Genomic DNA, 2,185 nt, shown 5'->3' with positions numbered 1-2,185 from the left:
TGACACTTGTGGTGTCACTAAGTACTACGGTTTAGTGATATTTCTTTTTACTCGTAGGTTCAATTCTCGCCAAAACTAAATTTGAACTACATTATTGCTAACTCATTGTAAGGTTTAGCCCACTCCCTCATCTCTTAGTGTAGATAATATCGTTTTTTTTTTCTTTTAAATTATGACACTTGTGGTAGAAGACTCATTCGATTTCTTTTAGTGACATTATTTATAGTACACAATTAGTCACTTTATCATAAATAATACTAGTTTTGCAATTCAGTGTAATATACTGATTACACTCCACTATTTTTTTTTGGTAAACAACTACACTCCTCTTTTGACTCCTAAGTTTCTCCCTCACCCTTGTAATACTGAGAAAAATAACTTCCTTTGACACATGCAGAGCATGCATGTATGACTCTTTCTAGTAAACTCAAAATTTTCTCAGATTTGGCCTTAATTAATTAATGGCAGTAAACTTGACACCACATATCTCCTTGATTCAAAGGAAATTATATATGGCGTGCAACACATCCAAATTTCCTATATCTTAGCATCACTAAAACTACCACAACACAAATTCTAAATATAAATACCGACCACTGGACAAGTCTTAATACATGCTCACTACTCAAACTACATCTCAGACTCAGAGGGAAGATAGCTTGGAGAATATATTTGTTCATCAAACAAGAAAAATGGCCAGACTCTCGTGGATTCCAACTGCTCTTTTTGTCATCCTAGCCTTGATGACCTTTGCCATTGATATTTCTTTGGTACTTGTAGCCCTCTATATCTCATCTGTTGATTAATTTGTGCTATGCTGGGTGCTGAGTGGATTTTTCTGAGTTATTTATCACTCTCACTGCAGGCTCAAGAGGATCAGAATGCTGGTGCAACCGTCCCTCTAACTGTAAGGCTTCTTCGTTCTTCTTTTTTGTCTTTTGAGAAACCTAGTCAGTATAAGGGGATTTTACATGGTTAAAGATTACAATGGGTTTGACCCCGAAACAAATAAATCCTCAACTAGGGCGTCCTACACTTATACTGATCTATTCTCTATACCCAGCTCATACTTCACAAACGATGAACATTCTTCGTTCTTCATTCTTTTTACATGTAGTTCATACAACAACAACAACAAAGTCTTAATTATTCCACTAAGTGGGATCGGCTGTATAATTTCTAGAACGACATTGTACTCGGTTTTGCGCAAAGTCTTTCGAAACATGATGAAGATTTCTGATCCCCTTTTTGTTTGAGTCCATATCTACTGAATTAATTATGTAATTATTATGCAAACTAGAAAGAAATCAACTGATGAGAGTATTGAATATTATTGAGATCAGTTCGATTTCGTCGCTGATCATGTGGTTTCAAAATTTTCAGACTGGAGGACACGGATCACCTCCTAGTAATGGTACGTACTAATTAATTACTGCACATGTTTTCTCTTACAACCCCCCAAAACTTCCTTACAACCAGTGTTTTGTACGTGGATTTGTTTTTATTTTTTTGAGCAGCGATAGATTGCCCAAAGGCATGCAAGAATCGATGTTCAGCAACTTTACATAAGAAGCCATGCATGTTCTTTTGCAATAAATGGTGCGCTAAGTGTCTTTGTGTTCCATCGGGCACACATGGACACAAGGAAAACTGTCCCTGCTACAACTACTGGAAGGCGAAAGAAGCCGGGCGTCCCAAGTGCAAGTGCCCATGAATTATGCCAAACCATTGATTTAATTTGCGAAGAAATGTGTTTCTTTTTAATTTTTTTTCTTCTTCTGTTTTTGTGTTTTTGTTTCGCTAGGCATCACTTGTAGACGGCTTTTTTTCTAGAGCAATATGATGGAGAGCTTTTTGTTAGAATAGTAATAACTAGCAATCAGCACACATTTTGTGTGTGGAAGTGGAACCAAGTTTGTCTTTTATTTTACTATGACTTATTAAGGATGATAACTGAACAAAAGCAAAATAAAAATGAAAAAAAAAAGAAAGAAAGAAAAAGAGAGTGAGAGAACGGAGAGAATCTGGTAGAGAAAGACGAGGAGAGAGGAGTGAAGTTTTCTTATTTAATTTTTAATTTTTAAATGGGGCATGCTATGTCTAGATAGTTGTAAGGTTAGTATAAAAACAGTAAAATTATGTGAGGTGTAATTATTAGGTTGTCCACCTTTTACATTTTTTGGTC

The 2,185-nt window shown here is 35.6% G+C and overlaps 1 protein-coding gene across 1 annotated transcript; it reads left to right on the top strand.

Moving 5' to 3' along the window:
* The first annotated feature begins 629 nt into the window (after window positions 1-629).
* Window positions 630-1,909, top strand: LOC137721775 (gibberellin-regulated protein 12-like). The gene is made up of 4 exons (XM_068460794.2): window positions 630-770; window positions 866-907; window positions 1,384-1,414; window positions 1,518-1,909. The coding sequence occupies exons 1-4, from the start codon at window positions 693-695 to the stop codon at window positions 1,712-1,714; spliced, it is 348 nt and encodes a 115-aa protein (XP_068316895.2). The 5' UTR covers window positions 630-692; the 3' UTR covers window positions 1,715-1,909.
* Window positions 1,910-2,185: the final 276 nt, after the last annotated feature.

The sequence above is a fragment of the Pyrus communis genome, chromosome 4, assembly GCF_041283825.1.
Source record: "Pyrus communis isolate YQ-2024b chromosome 4, ASM4128382v1, whole genome shotgun sequence".
Taxonomy (NCBI): domain Eukaryota; kingdom Viridiplantae; phylum Streptophyta; class Magnoliopsida; order Rosales; family Rosaceae; genus Pyrus; species Pyrus communis.
This window is presented reverse-complemented; position numbering and strand designations above follow the sequence as displayed.